The sequence below is a fragment of the Toxotes jaculatrix genome, chromosome 9, assembly GCF_017976425.1.
Source record: "Toxotes jaculatrix isolate fToxJac2 chromosome 9, fToxJac2.pri, whole genome shotgun sequence".
Taxonomy (NCBI): Eukaryota; Metazoa; Chordata; class Actinopteri; family Toxotidae; genus Toxotes; species Toxotes jaculatrix.
In genome coordinates, this window is record NC_054402.1 from 13,462,038 (window position 1) to 13,484,504 (window position 22,467).

At 41.4% G+C, this 22,467-nt stretch overlaps 2 protein-coding genes across 3 annotated transcripts; both read left to right on the top strand.

Annotated features, from left to right (window-relative positions):
- The first annotated feature begins 1,643 nt into the window (after positions 1-1,643).
- Positions 1,644-3,485, top strand: cryba1a (crystallin, beta A1a). Its single transcript, XM_041045790.1, has 5 exons — positions 1,644-1,774; positions 1,933-2,051; positions 2,303-2,444; positions 2,916-3,058; positions 3,338-3,485. Exons 1-5 carry the CDS (start codon positions 1,736-1,738, stop codon positions 3,483-3,485), a joined length of 591 nt encoding a protein of 196 aa, XP_040901724.1. The 5' UTR covers positions 1,644-1,735.
- A 1,721-nt stretch (positions 3,486-5,206) lies between these two features.
- Positions 5,207-21,766, top strand: cpda (carboxypeptidase D, a). Of its 2 annotated transcripts, none has more exons than XM_041045788.1 (21): positions 5,207-5,968; positions 7,285-7,532; positions 11,500-11,642; positions 11,792-11,961; positions 12,336-12,757; positions 12,877-13,068; positions 13,601-13,768; positions 14,084-14,193; positions 14,415-14,517; positions 14,826-14,968; positions 15,055-15,224; positions 15,364-15,666; positions 15,867-16,062; positions 16,345-16,480; positions 16,690-16,836; positions 17,636-17,734; positions 17,842-17,906; positions 18,165-18,296; positions 18,610-18,795; positions 19,210-19,312; positions 19,618-21,766. In XM_041045788.1, the coding sequence occupies exons 1-21, from the start codon at positions 5,319-5,321 to the stop codon at positions 19,842-19,844; spliced, it is 4,113 nt and encodes a 1,370-aa protein (XP_040901722.1). In that variant the 5' UTR covers positions 5,207-5,318; the 3' UTR covers positions 19,845-21,766. The 2 variants fall into 2 exon arrangements, with proteins under 2 accessions (XP_040901722.1, XP_040901723.1); XM_041045789.1 differs by having other exon boundaries at positions 5,845-5,972.
- Positions 21,767-22,467: the final 701 nt, after the last annotated feature.

A 22,467-nucleotide genomic window follows, 5' to 3' on the forward strand; every position in this document is an offset into this window, starting at 1 on the left:
TACTTTTTGGAAATTATGTCACATGTAGGAAATAAAAGTTAATTTTAGGAAAGCAACACCAAACATGTTTACCACAGAGTTTGATGGATTGCTAAATTTTGAAGGTCTGGACAATGTCTCTCAAAAAAAAAAAAGTTAAACAAATTCACTGTTTCAGACAAGGATTTTATTCCTCATCACCCCACCGTATTTAAGACATGAAACTTTGTAAAATGTAAAACACTGACAATGTATTATAAGAGACTATAGTTTAGAAAGCCAGGTAAAATGCTTTGAAAACACTGACCTGTAGAGATTCTTTAGTAAAATAGCATTATAATTTTCTATAAATACAACTTTTTTATAAATAAAATACAACTTTTGCAATACTTTTGGCCTAATGACTGTTTTTGTTAACAGTTGTTTTACTTCACAGGGAGAAAAATGAATTACATCATTTGTAACCATCTAAATTGTTGTGTTATAGATGCTTCAGTTTCTTTGTGTGGACTGAATGTATGCATGCCTTTGCGTCTCCGTCTCTCTGTCCATGACGGTGTGTGTGCATGACTGAGCATGTGTGTACATTGGAGTGAGTGAAAAGGTGAAAGGACGTGCATGTGGAGTCAGTAGAGGTGGACACGAGGTCAGAGACGAATCATAGCGCAGTGTGGAGAGAACATGGAGAGAACACTTTTAAAACACAAATCCAGCTTGTTTGTTGAAGACAACTGTTATTTTGAGCCAGGTGTCTTTTTGGATCCAAAGAACCAAAATGTCCTGTTTGTTGCCTCCCTTTTTGTGTTTTTGCTTCACACTTAAGCACCAAATGTTTTATTTTTTTTCTGTAGTACTAGACTCACTGGCAAGAGCATCCACATCTGTGATGATCTGTTTCCTGCACCAGGCAGTGCCAGGACTTGGTCCGGCCCACTGGTCATGGACCATTTGGAACTTGTGCTTATCTGCACTGGGCACGGTGCCCTGCATCCAGTCCCACTGCACCGAACTAAAGCCCAGCAGCTCAGTGCTGAACAATGACTGGACCAGCAATGTGCTGACTCCTGCCCTGACCCACAGGCCCAGCTGCTCCTCAGCACCAGCATGTATAAATAGGTCCGTTTACTCTGAGGTCAGGACATCGTTTTTGTGGAGCCCCCTGCGAGCACTGAACAGCTATTCTTTGGGGCCGGTCAGGTAAGCCCTCCATCTCAATTCATTCAGCCTTCTGCAGACCATTGTCACTTTACAGTTTTGTGTCTTTTGTCTTTGTCGATTCTGCTGAGCAACATAAATGTATAGACTGAGGTCAGGCATGCAAATGCTTGGACGTACTGACCACGCGCTGGGAGAACAAATGTGCATTGTGTCTGCCTTAACAGCTGGGCTCCATCAAGTGTGAGCATGTAGTCGGCTTCAAGAAAGGTTTCAAACCCAAACAGGTGACATGCTAATGGTCATGTGTTCTGTTATGTAGGTCAAGATTCTTTCTTTTGAATCAATTTGTGCACTACAGCTGCAACATCAGGTCATACATCTGAAAGTGGCAAGCTTAAAGATAATCTTGCATCCTGCCTGAAATATGGCAATAAATAATAAACATCAGTTGAGACACACACACTTGTTGGTGTGGAGGAAGTGGCAGGCTGTGTGAACTGTGCAATGTTTTCCTTAATTAGCCTTCCAGTATTAACAGAAACATGATTCTCCATGCTCTCTACTCCAAAGGTAAATCAGCTTTGAGATATACAGTAGCATGGCTCTGAATAATCCCAACCCACTGGGACCATGGAAGGTGAGTCTTGTCATGGATGATTAACAAAAGCAGATTATATGTATATTTTTTAATTTCATGCCTGGCCTGATGATGTCGATGATGTGTGTCTCTGTACACGCATCAGTGTGTGCGTGCGGCATGTGCATGCTACATGTATGCATTTGTGTCCTCTCCAGATCACAGTTTATGACCAGGAGAACTTCCAGGGGAAGCGTCTGGAGTTTACTTCAGCCTGCCAGAACATCATGGAGTGTGGTGTTGACAACATCCGCTCCCTGAAGGTGGAGTGTGGAGCGTAAGTCGAACAAAGCATTCAGCCGAAGATTTTACACAGGAGAAAATTACCTGTAGTACGGATAAACCTCTCAGTGGTTATATTTATTTCACTACTTAGCTATGTTTGGCTGGCTAAACATTTCCAAAGACGTGCTATAGAAAACATCCACCCTAAAATCAGATAATCAGTCTTACAGCTTTACAAGTGCTCCAATGACCCAGCAATGTTGTATACATGTATATGTACATATGTCTCCTTGCTGGGGACAGCTGGGCAGGATATGAGCACTCCAGTTTCTGTGGACAGCAGTTTGTGTTGGAGAGAGGAGAGTATCCACACTGGGAGTCGTGGAGCGGCAGCAACGCCTACCACATTGAGAGGATGATGTCCTTCCGCCCCATCTGCTCTGCTGTGAGTGTCTGTCTCAGTTCAACAGCTTCGGTTTTCCTCTCACTTACTTCTCATTTGTCCACAGCAAAGATTCAGAGCTAAAAAGTTTCCTGTGTGGCAAGTCCACAGAGTGCCTTATGCTAGCTTCTGGTGGCAGCTAAAAATAGATGGTAATGCACTGTGATATAACGCACTATTAAAATTTGGACATCCCACCCAAATTATGAATGTTGAAGAAGTGTCTTCAGCATGTACTGAGCTGACCTTTGTCTCTCACTTGGTTTATCAAAGTGTTCAGTGTCAGCCTTCAGCACAGACAGAAAGTGAAACAGGTTTGTGTCATGACAGGTTCATGTTATTGAATACATCTGTAAACAAACAATACAAAGCACTTTGCTACAAAAAAAAGGTTTACTTTCAGTGTATTTACATCACTTTTCAGCATCAGTGTTGATATCTCACTCCATCTTTATATGCATCATCTGGACATAGAACCACAAGGAGTCCAAGATGGTGCTGTTTGAGAGGGAGAACTTCATGGGACGCCAGTGGGAGGTAAATGATGACTACCCATCTCTGCAGGCCATGGGCTGGGGGACCAATGAGATTGGATCCATGCAAGTTCAGAGTGGCGCGTAAGTCTCACCCTCTGCGCTCAGGTGGTTCATTCCTTACTACTTCTGACATGTGACTGTGGACATGAATGAACAGATATGATAAATATAACCTACTTCATCCATATGGCATATATCATTGAGGCAGTTTTAAAGAGGCCTATAGTATTCATCTGGTTATTTTTAATCTAAGTGCATTCAGATCAGATCAGGCTACATTTCTCTTACTGTGTAAAATCACCTTTATCATAAATCACTGCATTCCTCTCTGCCTCCACCCCTCCCTCTCTCCTTCTCAAGGTGGGTGTGCTACCAGTTTCCAGGTTACCGTGGTTACCAGTACATCATGGAGTGTGATCGTCATGGTGGCGAGTACAAACATTACAGAGAGTGGGGCTCCCATGCTCAGTCCTTCCAGGTGCAGTCGCTGCGTCGAATCCAGCAATGAGACCTGCAGCCTCCTCTCCCAGCCTCTCACTCTTTACCTCCTCCACCTCCTCCTCCTCTTCCTCCCTTCACCCAGTCATTCCAGCACCTTCCGGTGCTTTACCATTGAGATGTTTACAGCACTTTTGTTTTGTTCTGTTGCCAAATGAAAATAAATAGAAGTGATGGAGAGAATTAAGGAAAGAAAAAAACAGCCGCTGAAGAGAAGCTCCTGACTGACGCCCCACTGAGGAGAGAAGAGGGGTGGTGATGTCACTCAGAGTCATTGCTCCTCATATCTGTGGGTAAACATGGTGCTACGAGTAATCAACAAAGAAGGAATGGGCAACTTAAAATAAAAAGAAACACAAGAGTCTGCTGCTAACCTCCATGGTACTCAGTTGTGATTTATTTTCATTCTTTAAACACTTAAATACTTAAATCAACAAGTAAAGTGTAATTTTGAAAATGCAAACAAGTTAGATGTATTGTGGTTGCTCCAGTCATTTCCACAATAAAAGCCACTGCACACAAGGGACTAAGGTTTCCTGATAACAGCACAACATAACAACGATGATAAGGAAAGCAAACTGAAATTCATTTTCACTCATGTTTAATCTCAATAACCAAAGAGCCATTAGCCAGCTAACTCAGTAACTAACTCAGTAACTTTTAAACTGAAGAAACGAAACTCCACAAGAGCAAGTTCAGTTTTTTAATGTCCTTCTTCTGTACATTGGAGTTGATTCCAGTTCATCTATGCAGTTCACTTGAGGAGTAAATGTATTGAGCAAAATACTTTTTAAAGTAAGTGTGAGTGATATTAATAGGTGGCTATTAAAGTGTCAGATTGAGGGAAAATGGGGTCTAGCTAATTTTAGACATTTGCTTTTTGCTTTCTTTTCTATACCATTTTTGACCATTTTCATTTTCAAGACTGATTATGCAATAGAAAATGGGTTAAAAAATATGTGCCCTGAGGCCATAGGGAAACCAACAGGTTAAAATTTGGTTACTGGGCCCTTACAGACTTTTGACATACATGACAATTTCTGCAGGCACCCAGAAACCAGCCAGTACTCTAAATCTGAAATGATTAGCTGCAACAATTTTTATCTTGTATGTGAATATTAGTAAATATTCACATACAGGTTGTATATTAGTAAATAAAACAATTGTCAGGCCTATTGATAAAATAGATAAAATAATTGATCATTGCAGTTGTGTTGCCCTTCTGTGTGTTGATTACGTGACAGACAAACAGTGGATGCAATCTGATCAAACAAAACAAGCCCAGTATTTTCTAAAAAATGTATGGTTTTATAACTTTTGATTTTGAGTTTCTCTTCAAGACCAAGGCTACAGTATGAAGGTTGGGGTGAATATGGTTGATATTATACTTTAGTGGTGCAAATTTCCAGAAAATTGTTTAATTAATCAAATTTGGACCAAATAATATGGAGTGAACCTTGGGTTTTCGGGGTCCCTGGGGGTACCTGGGGGTACTGGGCAGTTTCACCACCACTGAAATCAACAAAACATCTCTCAGATAGTATTTCCTGAAAGTAAAAAAAACACATCTGACTCCCCGTTGTGTCGTTTGGGGATGGGTCTCTGTTAAACTCACAGTTTAATCTGAAAACAATGGCCCGGTCTGCGTTGAAATGCGACGTCATCGTTGTAGCCCCGCCCCGGTGACGTGAGAGGAAGTAGATGGAAACAGGCAGGCCAGAGCGACTCTGACAGGAGAAAGACGGCTGTCGCGGGGCAGCAAAACACTCGTAAATTACCGGATCCTGGCGTTTGTTCTTAAATTTGAAAGTCCGGATGGTGTAGAAGTAGAAGATACATCAACATGGTACACGTTTGGGAGCGTCTCTCGACGATGCTGAAACTACGGGTGTCACTTTTCGCCTTTCTTCTCGCTCTTGTTGTCTTCCCCGGTGACGCCAGACTACACCGGACCCGACGCCTCAGCCCCGCCGCGGAGGAAACGGTGGAAACTTATAACATTTACTACAATTATGTTGACCTGACCGGACGCTTGCAGTCTTTAGCCCAGAAATACCCTCACATAGCCAACCTGTCGAGCATAGGTCAGTCTGTGGAGGGCAGGGAGCTCTGGGTGATGCGGATTACCAAGGACCCCAACATAGACTCACCGGGGAAACCTAAATTTAAATACGTTGGCAACATGCACGGCGACGAAACTGTGTCCAGGCAGGTGTTGGTCTACCTTGTGGAGTACCTGCTGACTAAATATGGGGAGGAACCGCGCATAACTAAGCTGGTAAACACCACGGACATTTACATTATGCCCAGCATGAACCCCGACGGCTTTGAGATGTCCAAAGAGGGGGACTGCAGTGGCAACAACGGGGGTCGAAATAATGCCAAAAATAAGGACCTCAACAGAAGCTTTCCTGACCAGTATGACGGGACTACTGTCTCTCAGGATGATATACCCGAGGTCATGGCTGTGATCAGATGGATCCAGGAGAAAAAGTGAGTTTTTGTCCTCTATGAAACGCAGAAAAACACATTAACAAGAGTTTCCTCAAGTAGTCTCCAGTTGCCCGGTGCTCAGGTTAGAATGACTTCAGCAAACATTCATTCATTGATTTCACACGCTGACATGTTTTTTGGTCAGTGTTTAACCAGCAATGGAGGATTTGGATAGTGACAAACTTTTTAGTCAATAAGCAACTGAAATCTGTGTCTCCTTCTTTTGTTATTGAGGCCTCAAGGGCTGCATGTGAGACTCAGTAATCTCAGCAACAACTACTGCACTGACACTGGGGTTCACCTGCTAGTTGAGCTGAAACAGTTAACACTTGAAATATCAGTCAATTGATAAAATTAATTTGCAGCTCCTTTGTTAATCAGTTTATAAACTGAGTATATTTGCGTTGAACACTGACAATTTCAAGACACCTCCTTGAGCTTCAGGAAGGTGTAGTGAAGATTTTTTCCACTATTGTCTTACATTTTAGAGATCACATGATTAATTGATTAGTCAGAAAAAGATATTGGGGTGCATCCTAGTAGCTGAAGAGGTAGAGCGCATCTAGCAACATTTTTTTAAAGCAAAAAAAAAAAAAAATCTTTCCAAAATATATTGGCTGATTAATTGACAATAAATGGTTAACTTCAGCCTTAATTTGGAGAACAGTTTTGTCAATCAGTAACTCAGCCCCCTCTCAAATTCTAAGATTTATTAGAGCCTCAGAGGGCAGTAGTGTGACTCATAACAAAGTCAGCAAAGACCGCTGTCCTGGGACACCATAATAGTGTGATGTGTAAGCCTGTGGTTCATTTGGATGCCTACACTTCAACCCTACATGTACACAGATATTCATCCAGTTAAACTAGTCCTGGCAGCTCCAAGAGTGCTCTGCAGAACGGGGAATTTCCCTTGAAAAAAAAATCACACTACATTATGGTATTGATTTTCATAATATCCTGTGGTGTAATTCTTTCCTTTTTAAATCACAGTTTTATTTCAGCACAGTGCATGTCCATATTTACACTTATGCAACTCTGATGTCAAAGCTGAGGGTTAATATCCTCATTCAGTCCTTGTTCTGTGCAAAAATTTAGTCTGAAATTCATGTTAATAAAATATGAGACTTCAACAATCAGAATTGGCCAAATCAATTTACAATCTTTTTAGTGCCAAATTCTCTCTTTAATAGGAGAACCAATCTCACTGACCAATAACTTTTAATGCACATGAAATAATATTATCTTTACACAGACTTGGAAAAACATGTGAACCCACTGTCTAAGGCTGCTGCTAAAATCGCCCATTATCTCTCTAGATTTGTGCTGTCAGGGAATCTGCATGGTGGCACTGTGGTTGCCAGTTTCCCTTTTGATGACTCGGCCTTCCACCAGCGACAGGGCCACTACAGTAAGTCAGAGGACGACAGTCTGTTTCGCTACCTGGCCCGGGTGTATTCCCAGAACCACCCTGTGATGACGACTGGTTTGCCCAACTGTCCTGATGCCCTGGACGAAACTTTCGAAGATGGCATCACTAATGGGGCACAGTGGTATGATGTGCCTGGTAAGATGATCCATTTTTCGTTGTTTTTAATGACTAGTTTAGTGATTGGAGTTTTATATTTTTAGCAAACAGCAGAACAAGTAAAACTCCTCTTAAAAGTATTTGTGATGACAGTCTAACCGGTCTTGTTGCTTGACATCTTCTTATCTAAAAGTCAAGAGTGGGTTGTTTCATTGTTGGAGTGTTTGCAGCATATGGGCTTTTGGCCAGGTGGTATGTACAAGCTACAGCCTGTTAGAGGGGGATCAGGAACAAATGATTATAATTTCCTTTACGCTTGTTGAAGCACAACCTAAGCTATTGTCCTGACACCAAAAACGATCACGTTTCACATTTCTGGCCAGAGTGGCTTTCTTTCAGAAAACAACTTTAACATGTTTGCTCACCAAAGTTGCATAGAGACAGTCTCCAGTGATTTTAATTTAATACGCTGAGTTAAAAGACGAAGCAAAGTTCATTGTTAGAGTACAATTCAGTGTATAACTTAATATAAACAGTTTTAAGACCCTTAGACACACAGAACTGATGCTTCTATCTGAATGTTGGTAATTGGTAATGACACAAAGGTTATTTCAGTCTCAGTTTTTTCAGTCAGTGAAGCACTGCTGATTAGTGTGGCCTGGTTTTGGGTTTTCAAGGTGTCAAAACACGGGAAAAAAACTCTAAGTACTTCAGCTCAGAGTGCTCTAATCGTGTTTTTCTGCCAAAGCCTGTAATTACTGAAAGTGTTGGAGCATTAGACATGTTTGCTATTGCACTGTGCTCATATGACAGCTTGCTCTGGGCATATTTGCAGCTTGTGTTGTTTCCCCCAAATTCTACAGTTCATTCACTTGAGCAGAAACTTGATCAGCATACTCTCTACTTCTGTTGTGTTGGTTTGTCTGTGCGGTTGGGGCAGGGTGATGTAAGTGTCTGCAGCTTCAAGTTACCACACCGTTTTTCCTTTTGAGATGTGCTTTGTTGTGATAAATTTCAGAGAAGGGTAGGTTGTCTTCTAGTCTGTGATTTCTGACAGATTAGCATACTTGAGTAAAGTGTAGTTCTCCAGAGACTGGCACCTCTTTTGGTCTTGTGTTGTTCCTTTCTTTACTTCTTAATGTTTAGTATGTACATTTCCTGATTTCATTTGTGGAGCCAGCTACTCCATGTGCAGGTAGCATTTTTTGCTCCCAAATTGCATTTAGGTGTTCAAGTTCAGTTCAAAACTTGATTGATCCATCAGGACAATATTTAAGTTTTCAGCCTGATTTTATGCCATTACACGACATACTGTCCATTTACTACCACAAGGAACTGGAGTAATAAATCATTACCAAAGCCTTGAGCACACACTTCTCTTAACAGAGTTTGCTGTCTGTGCAAATCCTGACCCAATCATCGAAAACTAGAGGCACAATGAGTAGAGAATGGCTGTTTTAGCTTGAGGAAAACCTGTTTTGTTTTTGTGGTTTCTCAGCTGAAACAGCCAGTGTGCAGACAGACAAGGTTCATCCTGTTACATGGTGTAGCAGCAGTGTCTGTATCTCATGGTGAACTTAAACAGCAAGAAGCATAAAACAGTTGAATAGACAGTGATTGTATCTGTCTGACTCGTCTCAGTAGATGAATTGTTGCTGCTAAAACTGGGCTAATGGCCGATGGTGGAAATGGTCAGGACATTGTGTGATATAATGAGTGGCCCAGGCAAAGCGCCAGGACCAGAAGTCAAGAACAGGAGATTATTTTGTGTGGCAGTCAGGGCTTGAAATAGTGATTCAGCATAACACGTTATCTGGACTCATGATCTTTTGAAACAGCCCAGCCTCAGAAGGCGTCCGTCACTGTGTTTTGTTTCATGTAACCCACAGCTCATAACAACGGCACGTTTTCTTAGCTTTTTGATTTTCATGACGTCCACTTTGTTTTGTAATTTTTATTTTTATTTTTTTTAGACAATTTTAGAGTCTGCACTGTTCAAAACATTGATGGGGCATTTGTTCAAAGCTGTGGGCTGAGATTATTATGAATAATGTTTTGAAATAGACATGTCTCTGCTGTCAGACATACAAGGGGACAAGGTCCAGGATATAATTTTACTGTATGAAAATACAGTTATATTGCTGTGATAATCTGAGGCCCTGGAGGTGCCTGAGCATGTTCAGGCCTCATACTTTCACGCTGCATCATTGTAAACTGCTGACAGTCATATGACGGTAATACTTTCTAAAATAGTTTCCCCTTGGATTATCACTTTTGATGTTTGACTTAAAATAGAATATTTATTTATATATTTATTAATGCTTTGTATCTCACATTATAAGCACCCCAGTGCTCTGCACAGAAAGTTCAGCTGCTAGCTCTCTCTTTGGCTCTATTGTCTGCCCCGTGGTTTCCGTCTAAGTTTAGGGTGTGTCACTGGATCCGGTACAAAGACAGGATATTTAAGGTTGGGGCTGCCATAGTCTGCCTGTGTGTTTGTCACACTCTGTCAGCATGTGGAGGATGTTTACTTTAAGTGATTTGCTTCAAAGACAATCGTATTTGACTAAGTTTAAACAATTTAAAGGAGCTTAGCAGGACATTAGTTAATGTCTTGTGACCACAGAGAAAAGGGCTCTGTGTTGTTTGTCATGTTGTTACAGGCAAACACAGGGTTTGTCACAGTTGGATGTAGAACCAGTGCCCTGTGCAAATCATTAGCAGGTGGGATTCTTTAAAGGCTCAGTTTGGTTTGGTTGGCATAGCACCCTGCTGTCTCTGCTTCCACCACAGAGGGTAAATCCTCTAATGAATCACCCCAACACACCTCTAAACACCACCCATATTCAAAATAAGTTCAGAGGACATGGTCCCTATTGTCCTGTGTGAATGTTTGTATGCACTGGTTTAGTACTGATGGATTACTCTGGAGCATTTCGGTGGGGGTGTTAAAAATTAAACAGTTCTGTTCTATTAGTCCAGTGGGAGACGGACAACTGAAATTCTTGACCAAGAATGACTCAGCAGAACTTACAGTTTGTGGCGTATATTTTCGTATGTCTGGTCTCAGAGCCAAGGCGTGTGCCACACCACAGCCTGTGGCTTTTATGCTTAGCTTGTAAGGGATGAATTGTAATTTTCTTTACTTCATTTTCACCAGTTTCCAATGTCAGTTAGTAAAATGACTTTCAGGAGCATGTTATCATCAGGTAATCAGATCAGAGTGTTAAAAAAAAGTCGTAGTAGTAGTATTAGTATTATCACTCTTAGATGTTCACTGAAAGTTAGACTATTGGAAAGGTCTTGATTATTAGGTGTTTTGTGTATCACATCAATATGAATCCCCAGAACAATAGTCATATAAATCAAAGAATGTGCTTGGATGTTCTGCGTCACAGACATCTAAAGTTTGCATGCTAAGACCAGTATTCTCTGTTGTACTGTGGCTGACGTCTTTCTCATTGAGAGTGGTGGGAGGCCGGTTGATTTGCTCAAGTTATTTGTCAGTGTTTGGTGTGTGACCCCTCTCACTTTGACTGTTGCAGTGTGGCAAATAGAGGGTGTTTTATTGGGTTCCTGCAGCCACCCAGCAGGCAGTCATGGCAACCCTCCAGCCAGGGAGTCTCTGTATGCCTGCTGTCGTTCCAGAGGGATGGCCAGCTGAACAGCCTGCTGCCTCCTGTGTTTCTCTCTGTTTGCCTTGCTGGAAGGCTGGGTTGGCTGGCAAACGGCAGATGTCATGGCTTTTTGCCACATTAAACACTGTCTTTAAACTTTGGCATTGTGGAGACTCAAGCCTGGCCTGGCAGCAGCAGTGGGTGTTAAATTTAGTGAATCAGAGCATGATTCAGAATTTATTTTATGAGTACTGTTTCAAATGTGTTGTTCACATCAATGTAATTCCTGGATTTAGACCTATCATTGTTTTTTATGTAATATATAACTGAATGTGTTTCATGCCATTTCCAACATGTTTAGTCTATGACATTTCTGGCTTGTTACCTAGGGGGTATGCAGGACTACAACTACCTCTATGGAAACTGTATGGAGATCACCATGGAGCTGAGCTGCTGCAAATATCCTCCTGCTACTGAGCTCCATAAGGAATGGGATCTGAACAGGGAATCCCTGCTAGCCTACATCGAAAAGGTAGCACTTATAACTAAAAAAGAGTAATGATACAGCAGCGTTTATTATAATGGACGCTCTGCGTCGGGTCAAACCCTACATGTGACCTTTAGCATGCCATTTCTTCAGTTCAGCAAGACATTGGAATTTACAATAACGCTGTCTTCCAGGTACATATAGGTGTTCGTGGATATGCGAAAGAGGCTGTCAATGGCTCTGCCCTCACCAATGTCAGCATTGTGGTGGATAACATTCACCACAATCTGACCACTGGAAAGTATGGGGACTACTACCGCCTTCTGCTCCCAGGAACATACAACATCACAGCTGCGGCCCCAGGGTGAGTATTACCAGCCCCCCTGTGAGAATTGTGTTCATTGCTGCTTGATGCCTGTTGATTGCTGCTTGATCACAATGAACAAAGCAAACTTTGTAATCTGGCTCTTCCAGACTATCAAACAATGACACATACCCATATGTGCTGCTCTGAAAGAAAACATCAGTTGCTTCCTCTTTAGAGTTAGCCTTTGTTATAGAAGTGAAGAAAAACCTTTTTCTTAATTTTATTGGTGAATGAGTTCCTGGAAGAGAGATTAAAAGGAAGTGCACAGATTGTTTTTTTTCTCATGGCATCTGTGACATCTTGGTTCTTCTTGGTAACTTTAGGTGGACTGGAAGTCCTCAAGCATGTGTGTGTTTTTTTTCTGTACACAGGTACAGGTCAGTAACAGTCCACAACGTCCAGGTCAAGGAGGACGAAGCCACAGAACTTAACTTTACCCTGGCCCGTGTAGTCAGTGAGGTTCCAGGTAGCGGCACTGAGCTTACGTCCCCCACGCCATCCACTGGTGATCCGAACATCTCCACCACCACTTCCAACTCTTCTGACTCCACCCAGACGCAACTGGCTCCCTCTGAGGGAAACAAGAACAGCCCTCCTTTGCCTCAGCCTGAACATCAGCCCATCCAGCCCCAGGAATTTCGTCACCACAACTACGCAGACATGGAGCTCTTCTTACGCAAGTACAGCAGCGACTTCCCCTCCATAGCCCATCTTTACACTATTGGCCACTCTGTGGAACACCATGAGCTCTATGTGATGGTCATCTCAGACAACCCAGCTGCTCATGAGCATGGTATGTCTGGATAGTTCATTTTGTTTAATGATAATGCGTACATTCTTTGGTGTTGTTAGTATTATCTGTTAGTGTTAATGGATTTTGATTTTGTCTCTCGCTCTCTGTTTCCATGCCAGGTGAGCCAGAGTTCAAATATGTGGCCAATATGCATGGTAATGAGGTGGTGGGCCGAGAGTTGTTGCTCAACCTCATCGAGTACCTGTGCCGTAACTATGGTACTGACCCGGAGGTCACCCAGTTGGTCAACAACACCCGCATTCACATCATGCCTTCTATGAACCCTGATGGCTATGAGGCAGCCACTGAAGGTAAGAGAAAGGACACACGGGCACACAGAAAGTGCAAGAAAGTGATACTGTCTGCACAGTATGAAATTTGTGCAAACAGTTGAAACTTGCAACATTATGGAAAATATTTTGGTATATAGGTCACACAGGTGTTATATGTATTGCTTTGGAGCAGATGTGTAACATTACAGGGCTTGAACAGTAATTTGATCATTTGAATAACACTTCTGTAGTGAATGTTTCTAACTGCTATCAAATTTACAGCCATTGTAAATGAAGCAGGGCTTGTAAAGTGACCAGGCTACATTCACATACAGTCATAGACCTGAGTGATCACAAAGAAATAGGCATTATGTTCTTTGTATATCTGCACCGTAATGCTTCTGTGAATACTTTTAAAGAATGGGGAAGTTTCACAAAGCACTTCCTCCATCTGCACAGAGTACAGAGGAGGAGGTGAACACGAGGTTGTGTACATCTTCTAGCAGGAACATGCTGTGGTTACAGATGCAGATAGATGTAGATGACTTCATATTTTCTTATTTCCTCATAGGTGATGTGAAAGGCTACAAAGGGCGCAACAACAGCAACAATTTTGACCTGAACCGTAACTTCCCGGACCAGTTTACCACCATCACAGATCCCAGACAGCCAGAGACCATAGCTGTGATGAACTGGCTGAAGAGCATCCCCTTCGTCCTGTCAGCCAACCTCCATGGAGGCACGGTGTTATTTTGAGCTTTTAGATTCTAATCTTTCAGTTCACAGCCACCTTTTGACAGTAATAGTCTGTCAATCCTTTCTTTTATTATTTGAAGCTCTCTAATAGCGAATAATAAGCCACATAATTGGATTTTAAAGTTACTTCAGTAACTAACGGATTACTGCTATGATATAAAGTCTGCAATTTAAATCTAAATATTAGCGTGGATTATGAAATGTCAACCAGGAGTGCATATTGAAGTTTATTTTAACCACAAATTCATAAAAAAACATATTTTTTTGCTCTGTGTTATCTTTGTGTTGTGGAATTCAGGATCCTTGGTTGTCAACTACCCCTTTGATGATGACAAAGATGGGACAATTCAGTACAGCCAGTCGCCTGATGACAAGGTCTTTCAGCAGGTGGCCAGAGCGTACTCACAGGTAACTGGACACTGCTGCTACTAGATCTGTTTCAGGCTGGGATAATGTCTGCTTGTGGGTTCATGTTGAAACTGAAAACAAAATGTGGAGTTAGAGCGCTGATGGAATCCATGTGATTATTGTGAAATCTGTGCCCTGACAAGGTTTGAAAACTTGACTACAACAGTACTTATTGTTGAGTTCTCACTTGTGTGTGTGTGTGTGTTTTTTTGTGTGTGCAGGAGAATCCTCAGATGCACAATGGACACCCTTGTGAGAACCTGTACCCTGATGAATATTTTGAGGATGGCATCACCAATGGTGCCAACTGGTACAATGTTCCTGGTATGTCTATCTCTCGTTTTTTTCATTCACCTCATTCATTTTTTCCCAAAGCAGATCAGGCAAAACAGTCTTTTATATGAAGGATTGTTAGATTATTTACATGATCTGGAAGTACTTTGGCCACTGTGGGCAGAATTTGAAGTGCTAAAAGTAATACATGCATCAGATTCCACTGGGATTGTCTCATGTTTTTACAAAGAAAAACATATGCCATCACAGATGTTATAATCACAAAATCCTTCTAAATAGTGGCTTTAAGTAAAACCTATAAAATTTGAAATGGAGTTTAAAGGAACGCTTTTTTTCAGGTGGCATGCAGGACTGGAACTATTTAAATACCAACTGTTTTGAGGTGACCATTGAGTTGGGTTGTGTAAAGTACCCTTTGGCCAAGGAGCTGCCTAAATACTGGGAACAAAACCGAAGAGCCTTGCTTCAATTTATACACCAGGTAATAAACACAAATCTTGACTTTACCCCAAGCTTTCTCCTCACTTTTGCATCCCCTCATGTGTACATGGCTATGTGTCTCTTTAGGTCCACACTGGAATAAAGGGCACAGTGTCTGACAGTAGTGATGGCACAGGAATTCCCAATGCCACCATTACTGTGGCAGAGATAGACCACAACATCACCACAGCCCACACTGGAGACTACTGGAGACTGCTGGTCCCTAACACTTACTCCATCACAGCCTCCGCCGATGGGTAAGATTTGAAATTCAGGAAGAATAACTAGAGAGTACACAAATACAGTACAGTCACTGACAACAGACTAGATGTCTGTGCCGTTACCTATCCTGATTTCTGCGGCTATTAACTTTAAATAACTTTCTCTGTTGTCCAGATATATGCCGGTGAGAACCTATGCCACAGTCTCAAAGGATAGAGTGGAGACGGTGGACTTCAGACTGACACGAATACACTCGGACTCTAAAGGCCAGTCTCAAAATGGCCCCCAACCCACACAGAACCCGTCTGAGAAGGAGTTTCAGAGCTTAATCAAGGACCTCTCCCTAGGCCAGGGTTTGGAGCAGTTGGTCAAGAGCACAGCCACAGAGAACAGCTTCCGCTACCAACGCTACAAAGAATTGGCCGCATTCATGAGGGGCCTCACTCTTAACTTTCCCAAAATTACATCTTTACGCAGGTAGGCAGGCTTTATCTTCCCCCAAGCCTTGTATTTGAACCAAGCCACATTATTTCCTTTTAAGAGGACATCATTGTTTGACATCATAGCTCTCCACCTCTCAGATCCACTCTGTGTTTCATAACTTCAGCTACTATTCTTGCTTCTTTGTATTGAAAGAATCTTATAATAAAACCTATATTTTGGCTTCTTCTCTTCAGTTTGGGTCAAAGTGTAGAGTTTCGAACCATTTGGGCTCTGGAAATCTCCAACAAACCAGGGGAAGCTGAACCCTCTGAGCCCAAGATCCGCTTTGTTGCAGGGATCCATGGCAATGCCCCAGTGGGCACAGAGCTGCTGCTGGAGTTTGCTGCCTTCCTGTGTGTCAACTATGGCAAGAACCCAGCCATCACCAGGGTGAGTTTTGCAACTCCTTAAGAAGTATAGGGTTTGATAAACTGGACTTTTAAGTGATATTGTATATATATATAAGCTGCTTCCAGTGTGCATCAAATATTATGGTACATTTTGTTAGTAGGAATAAAAAAAAATATCTTTGTTCACACAAACTCTTTTTATAGCTGGGGCTGTGTTCACTCAAGGAATTAAAACATTTGTTTTAATACTGAAAAAATGGTCCTGGTAAATATATAGTTCCTCCATGTCTGTAATTATTCCTGTTCCATTTCCCTTCCCTAGTTGATCAACGAGACCCGGATTGTCATCGTGCCCTCTATCAACCCAGATGGAAGAGCACAGGCTGTTGAGAAGCAGTGCACTTCCACCCAGGGCTTGACCAATGCTCGTGGCAAGGATCTGGACACAGATTTCTTTGGTCAGTTGTATGGATTTGTGTGTTTGTGCAACTGAGAGACTCAGACAAAAGAAGTAGATTCAGTTTACTTATTCAGTCTACAACTGTAAAAGATTGGTTGTGAATGTAATAAATAAAAAAAGGTCATTGCTTTTATGTACATTTGACATGAAACTCAGACCATGCTCTGACAACTCTGTTTCCTTTCCACCATCTGTTTTCTTTCTCAGGCAATTCATCACAGCGTGTGGTGGAGGCCCAACCGGAGACCAGAGCGATGATGGACTTGATTCTAGAGAAGGGCTACACTCTCTCTGTAGCCCTCGATGGAGGCGCCCTTGTTGCCACCTACCCTTATGACAAGCCTGTCCAGTCTGGTAACAGCACTATTCAGCAAAATGCTTTTGGCTCGACTACTTATTCTGAGTTTTCAAGTGTGTAAAGAATTTGCCTTGTTAGGTTCTACATATACTTCATAGTATAAATACTCATTTATATTTTAAAATCAGTTTATCTAGAGTGTTTGAAATGGAGCCATGTTTAAGAATGATCCTGCAAGTCCCAAGCAAATTATTTTACCGTCTGTGGCCAGATTACTTTAATATTTGGTATGGATATTTATTATCCACAGGATAGATAAATCCTGATGTTTTTGGAAACTACCTATTGTTTCCTTAAGCACCACCATCAAGCCAAATCTTACAGATATGTTCAAGAAACATCATAATCAAAACTGGAAGATTTCCATGATATTTACTGAGCACATTTATGCTCCCAAGAAGATGAACTCCCTCTAGTTGGACACTTCTTGTAGTGCTATTCGTGAGCCAGAATATCAACTTTGCAGACAGCATGCATATTTCATGTCCCATGTGAAGAAGATAAACCCTGAGCCTCTTTGATTTGAAAGACACTAGAACCTTTTCTTTTGTGCCACCCACAGGACAATTTTAGTCCCGTCATTGATAAGGCTATTTGGTGAAGTAAATAATCCCTTTTGTTCTAGTCTTCAGTGCTACATACAGTGTCTAGATACCACTAGAAGGGCTTTAGACTTTTGTTAAATAAAATGTTGAGAAATGGAGTAACAGCACTAATGTACTCTTCCTCACAGCCAACAGTTTGGCTTGACGAGCATTTCATTTATTTAATCTTTTTTTGTTTTTATTTTTGCAGTTGAAAATGAGGGCACATTGAAGTACTTGGCGAGTGTCTATGCCCACAACCACCCCAAGATGCACCTTGGGGAGAGTGGATGTTCAAGTAATGGGCAGAGTATGTAGTCCAACTATTACAAATAATCCCTGTTGTCATTTTGGTCTTGAATATCAGTTTCTAATATGATAGGGGTTAAGAGCTAACTGAACTTTTCTGTCATTCAGTGGGCAACATACCTGATGGAGTTATGAGGGCAGCAGAGAGACAAAGTCACATGGGGAGCATGAAGGTAAGTCTCTACCCCAGTGTCTGCAAAATCAGTTACTGCAGTTAAGTTGGCGTCCATGCTGCCACTACATAGTATTTTGGTTTTATCATGAAATAATCTGAAATGAAAAAGCACATCTCTTCATGTTTCAGTGGAGGTTTTGACATCCTGAATGTTAGTTTAGAGATATCTGTCAAATCAAATGAGAAGTAAAGCAAAGTCAGAAATGGGCCTCTGCCCCAGTACTGTCTCATGTGTCATCCTTGTGTGTCCTCCTAGGATTTCAGTATGGACTTTGGCCACTGTCCAGAAATCACAGTGTATACTGGCTGCTGTTTGTTCCCTCCTGCTGAGCAGCTGGCCACACTCTGGGCTGAGAACAAGAAGGCTCTCCTAAGCATGTTGGTGGAGGTAGGATGCATGTCTTTATCAGCACAACATGGACAAGTTTGACCTCTTAAATGTTGATATACATAGATTTTTCACAATTGTGTGATTTCTTACACCATGCAAGTTAGATATTTTTAGAAAGTCAAAGCAGAAGCATGGGAACAGTAGAATTAGTGAGTCCTCTAGCTTTAATCAAGTATTTTTAAGGCAGAATTATAAAATATATATGTAGTCCTCAGAGAAGCGATCTAAGATTTCTGATGATGTATTTAAGAGTATCTTGTTTTCCCATCATCAACAGCCTTAATTTTCCGTCCATTTCTACCCCATTCAGGTCCATAAAGGGGTGCGTGGTGTGGTGAGGGACAAGAGTGGAAAGCCTATTGTTGGAGCGATCATTGTACTGAATGGGGGTGTAAGGGTCTTTACTACAGAGGGTGGCTACTTCCATGCACTCCTGGCTCCTGGCAACCACAACATTGAAGCTGTTGCTGACGGCTACCAACAACAACGTCAAAAGGTATGCAGTTAGATACAGACCATTTATTATGCAAGCTAGGAATTTACTGTCCTTCAGGTCCATGCTGGGATAAAAAGAGGATAATGGTGTAGTAACACTTAACCACTGCAGTAATTTCAAGTAACCATGGAGTGGTATGTGGAGAATGTGCTTTTCATATCAACAAATGTTTGTTAAGTTCTTGAAGCAAGTATCTTTTTTTAAGTACCTTGATTAGCATGGCCACAGTTTTTGAGATAGAGGTGTATTATCTTGAACGCAGCAGTTTATTTTCTGAAATTATTTCTTCGACATAGAAATCCTCTGTTAGGAACCTTGATGTTATATTATAAATCATCATCCCATCATTAATGAACGTTGACTGTGTGTCGGGAAGGCTCAGAGGATTATAGACTTATTTATGCTATGTTCCAGGTGGTGGTATATTCCTATGAAGCTGCTAACTATATCACCATTGAGTTTGACATGGACAACAGCATCTTTGGTCTGCCCAGAGAGTTTGTGGTGGCCAGTGCAGGTAAGCACTCTGTGAAACCTCCTTTTGTAACCAGTGTTGACAATAAGCATTGTGTGACCTGTTCACATAAAAATAAAGCTGCTATCATATTTCATGTTTTGGCTACTATGATGTGCTAAAATTGTGTTTTTACCTGTAGTTTGATGTTGTGTTTTGATTTAATGGTGTTAAAAACCTGTCAAGTTACTATAATTTGTAATTGATTGAATCATTTTTACATCTTTAAATGTTTTCCCAGTTATAAAGCTGTGTGTATGCATGTTATGGTGACATGCTGAGGTGTGCATTTCTCTTCCTCCCTGCAGCGGCCTCCATGACAGCATTGGTAGTGACAGCGTGCATCATCTGGTGCGTGTGCGCAGCCAAATCTAATCGTCAAAAGGATGGCTTCCACCGTTTGCGACAGCACCGGGATGAATATGACGACGAGATCCGGCTCACTTCTATGGGCTCCAAGAAGTCCCTGCTTGCTCACGAGTTTCAGGATGAGAGCGAAAGTGACGAGGAGACATTGTATGCCAACAAAATTTGAGGACAGTTGCACCAATTTGGCTTTTTTTTTTTTTTTTTTAATTTAATTTGATTTTGATCTCCCCCTTAAATTAATCCCCTGGCCAACAAGGAACAGGTTGGGTCTCTGAGACAGAACAAAGTGATAAAGACACCAACAAGCTCTGAGCACTCACGTCTGGTCACACAGTTATTAATGCAACTAAATGAATACTTAAAAGAACTTTGTGCTGGTGTCTGGACTGAAGGGCTTGCTTTATTTTTTTTTTTTTGCTGCATCCCTGCTTGACTGGTTCAGCAAAGGGACAGAGGGAGAAGGTGATAAACAGAGGGGGCAAAGAAAGAGGTTTGGTCCACTGTGGCTCTTATCCGTCCTCTCTGCAAGTTTTTGAGTCCTGCAGCTTTTTTGTTTCCGAGCCATTGGAGAGTGCTCTTGAAGACCACTACCTGTCCTGTCTGGCTGAGGGGTCAAGCCGATAAGTCCAAATAAACACTTCTTCAGTGGATTTGCAATGAACTCTGGATCGAAGTGCTTAATCTCACACAATCTCCCCACTGATATCTGTCACCATGTTTTTTCTTTCAATACTACTTTTAGCTAGGAAATTAGAAATGATATCAGTTTCTTTTATTTAAAACAGCGTTCCCACGTTGAAGTGTCCGAGCCTTTGGGAGACTGAATCCAACACTGTGCCTTGGCTTCTGTAAAGTTTACAGCCCGGTCTGGCTGCAGCATATGACAGAAAGCAGCAACATAGTGAACAGATAATACTCGGTCCATGTTAGAATTTGATCCATCCTATACTCATGCAGTAGGAAAAGAGAGAAATTATGATTAAAGGACTGCTGAATTCCGATGTTGCACTGTTTCTGCCCAGATGACTCTTGGCTGGCTGACCTGGATTCAGTTGTTTTGTATTTTTCCAGCGAGTCAGTGTTGTGGCCAAAATCATAATGCGAGCTTCTCATAAGCTTTAAAGTATCAGGGAGAATCTGTTACCAAGCTTGAATGAAGCCCTTCTCAGTTAGTGCAGAGTGCTCTGATGTATTCACGGAGGTTACTTGTGCTAAATGGAAAGCAATGATTGTCCCATATTATTGGCCAAGAAAAAAAAAAACTATGACTCTCTAACTTGGTAATCGTGAAAAGAAGAATGTAATTTTCTTTTTTTTTTCTTTTAAAAAGTTTGTAGGTTATTTTCAAACTGTACATGGAAAATTGCTGAGTCTGATACGTGTCATATTGAGTCTGTGTCCTGTTTTTGATCAAGAATGTGCAGTTTTACCATGGCTATAATCTCTCACTATAAGGAACATGAATTTTCTTTTCATCTGAGTATCTGACTGTTTCCCCACTAAACAATACTTTGAATACAAAAGTCATTCTAGCTTTGTCCGTCCATTAATTTTAAAGAACTGTGCAGACTGGTGTGAAATGATAATGCAGTTATTTGCCATTTCTCAGTTCTCTCATATGTTAAAGAAGCTCATTGGACGACAAAATCTGAGCGGGGTATCTGGAGAGATCAGGGGAGCAGGTTTATGTGCAGCTATGTGAGTAAACTCCATAGTTATTAGAGGGAAAAGTGAGACCTCGAAGAATTTGCCTTGATTTCCGGCTACTTTGGGAAGATTTTCTTCCCTTCTCTTTTAAGCAGATGCAGCTCTCGGTAAAGTTAAACCTGATAACTGTAGAGAGGAAGTTTTGTATAATATTTTTCTTTCCTGTGCTGTGTCTGTGAATGCGTGTGTATAAATTTTGAAAGTTGAGCGTGTGTCAGGGTCACACAGTGTTGGTGTGAAGATTTTATATAAACTGGAATCTACTGTAAATAATGTTTGCCAATCTACACACAACAAAACATTTCGTAAGAATCTCTGTGTGATCATGACATGCTAACATGCACAAAAACTCATAAAACACAATGAAATAAAACCTCTCACAATGCGTCTCTTGCTTTTGTGTTGCATTGTATTGTGATATTTTTGTGACATATGAGTAAAAGAGGTCCTCACCATGTTTTAGGCTCCAGGAATGTAACACTAGTTAAATGTGTAGTAACTTACATTGGACCAGCCCCAGCCTCCCCGAGTCGGGGTCTTGCTTATAACCTGAGACCCAGAGGAAAAAGGGTTTTGCCTTTTTGATTTTTTTATGATAATTTAAGTGTTGTGGTTGAAAGAATCATGTTGCAATTTTTAAAAAGCACATTATTTTTATCAGCTGTCCCTTGTGTATAAAAGCAAAACCCAGACAGAGGGAGGCTTGGGCAGGGTAGTAGTGTTGTAGTATCACCTTAGCAAATGGTTAACTACTTACAAAGAAGACACATTAGCATGAATTAGTTGTCTTTTGGGCCACTTTGCAAATGGAAGTCCAATATTCCTTCTCGTTTTAGCTCTGTTTTTGGTCTACACTAACTCCTGTGGGAAATATCTGGCTCTTTTGCTGCTGAATTTGCCACTCTGCTAATCTCTGATTGTGATCTTTGTCTGTCGACTGTTTGGTGCATAGAATGTGTTTATCAGAGCTTTTCCAATGAAAACAGATAGATGCTGCAGCTACAAACAATTAAGACATTTGTGGGCTACAAAGCTCCACAGAGCTGAGAGGCACTGCAGAGCTATAGGTGATCGTTTTGTGT